We start from the raw sequence: 1,694 nt of genomic DNA on the forward strand, positions 1-1,694 counted from the left end.
CAGAACCTGTTTTAAAGACTTGTTTTCCACAGTTTGTCTCTCTCTCCTAGGAATATAATGCATACATACTTTTAAAATTTTAGGAATTTAAAATTTCAGAACTTTAAAAATTCAAGACCTTTGCCATAGACACCTACAGTGTTGCCAAACTGGCTTTGGCCTGAGTTAACTAAAGAGATTTTAGCAATCTTCCCTTATGTGTCAGAAGTTAAGATGATCAAAGTAAAAACACTCCTGGGGCACCTGGGTGGCTTAGTCGGTTAAGCGTCCGACTTTCGTTTAGGTCATGATCTCGCAGTTCGTNATGTGAAAATAGTGTGATTTTATCAGTTTGCTCTTTTGTTCTTAGAGATCTTCCTGACGTCACTTAGGTGCCTTATAAGGGAGACATAAATGAAGGTATAAAAGGTTTCTGAGGGGTGCCTGGGTGGCTCAGTCAGTTAAGCATCTGACTCTTGACTTGGGCTCGGGTCAGGATCTCATAGTTCGTGAGTTTGAGCCCTGCATCTGGCTCTGCACTGTCAGCGCTTGGGATTCTCTCTCTTCCTCTCTCTGCTACTCCTCTGTTTGTACGCTATCTCTCTCTCTCAAAATAAATAGATACATTTTTAAAAAAAGGTTTCTGATTAGGTTTATAAGCTAACCAACCTTCTTTTTCGCTGTGAACATCTTGAAATGGGAGTAAATGATAGAATTGCCTTGATCAGGAAGAGTTTCAATTCTTTTTTTTTTTTTTTTTTAATTTTTTAATGTTTTATTTATTTATTTCTGAGAGAGAGACAGACAGCGTGAACAGGGNGGGAGAGGTTCAACTTTATAAAGTGGTTTTTGAACACTGGACTCCCAATTGATGCCCTCAAGCCACAGCAGAGACCCAGAGACATGCACAATCATCAGCACAATCGTCCTTGTGTGATGAAGTCTTTATTTCTGTCTTTTTCAGCTTCTGTTGTGCNTTTTTTTTTTAATCTTAGGTGAAGTATTTGTCTTAAATGATGGTGGAGAAGTTGATTTAGACCTTGGAAATTACGAACGGTTCTTGGATATTAACCTTTATAGAGACAACAACATCACCACTGGGAAGATATATCAGCATGTGATCAATAAGGAGAGACGTGGCGATTACCTGGGGAAAACAGTACAAGGTACTCTTTTCCCTAAAGCTTAACGAGTCCTGTGCGCTGAGCACCCACACACTGCTCAAAATAGATGTGAAGAGGAGGAGGTCCCTGAACTCTACACGTTCTAATCCTTTTCCTATCCCTGCTTTCTTTTCTCCTTTGTTTTATTTTTATTTTTTGTTTTTTTCCCTCTTTGTTTTATTCAGAGGTGTCCACTTCACCCTCCATGCTCTTGATTGTATTTTTTTTTATTTCCACATAACACTCAGTGCTCATCCCCACAAGTGTCCTCCTCCATGCCCATCCCCTCCTCCCCCCTCTTGATTGTATTTTTATCAGTCTTTAGGTGTATTACTAATGGCATTATTTTCCCTGGTCCATATATCTGTCTTTAGCTTTTATGTATAAAACCCATGGAGAACCGTAGTCATCACTTTTACCTAATTGAGGTGCAGGTTTTTTCGGATTGTTTTTATTTTGTCTGTCTCCTTTTTTCTTGTATCTTTGCATGGATCATACCTACTCCTCTTTGGGGGACGGACTGGGGGATTGAACTGGAGTGGCTGGTAGCAT

General features: G+C 39.6%; 1 protein-coding gene across 1 annotated transcript in view; it reads left to right on the forward strand.

The window, feature by feature from the left end:
* CTPS2 (CTP synthase 2) overlaps positions 1–1,694 on the forward strand; it is an 83,747-nt gene that overhangs the window by 7,074 nt on the left and 74,979 nt on the right. The window contains exon 3 of the mRNA XM_077761697.1: positions 975–1,145. Coding sequence (XP_077617823.1) covers positions 975–1,145 — 171 coding nt within the window. The remainder of the gene's footprint in view (positions 1–974; positions 1,146–1,694) is intronic.

The sequence above is a fragment of the Crocuta crocuta genome, unplaced genomic scaffold, assembly GCF_008692635.1.
Source record: "Crocuta crocuta isolate KB4526 unplaced genomic scaffold, BGI_CrCroc_1.0 scaffold657, whole genome shotgun sequence".
Taxonomy (NCBI): Eukaryota; Metazoa; Chordata; class Mammalia; order Carnivora; family Hyaenidae; genus Crocuta; species Crocuta crocuta.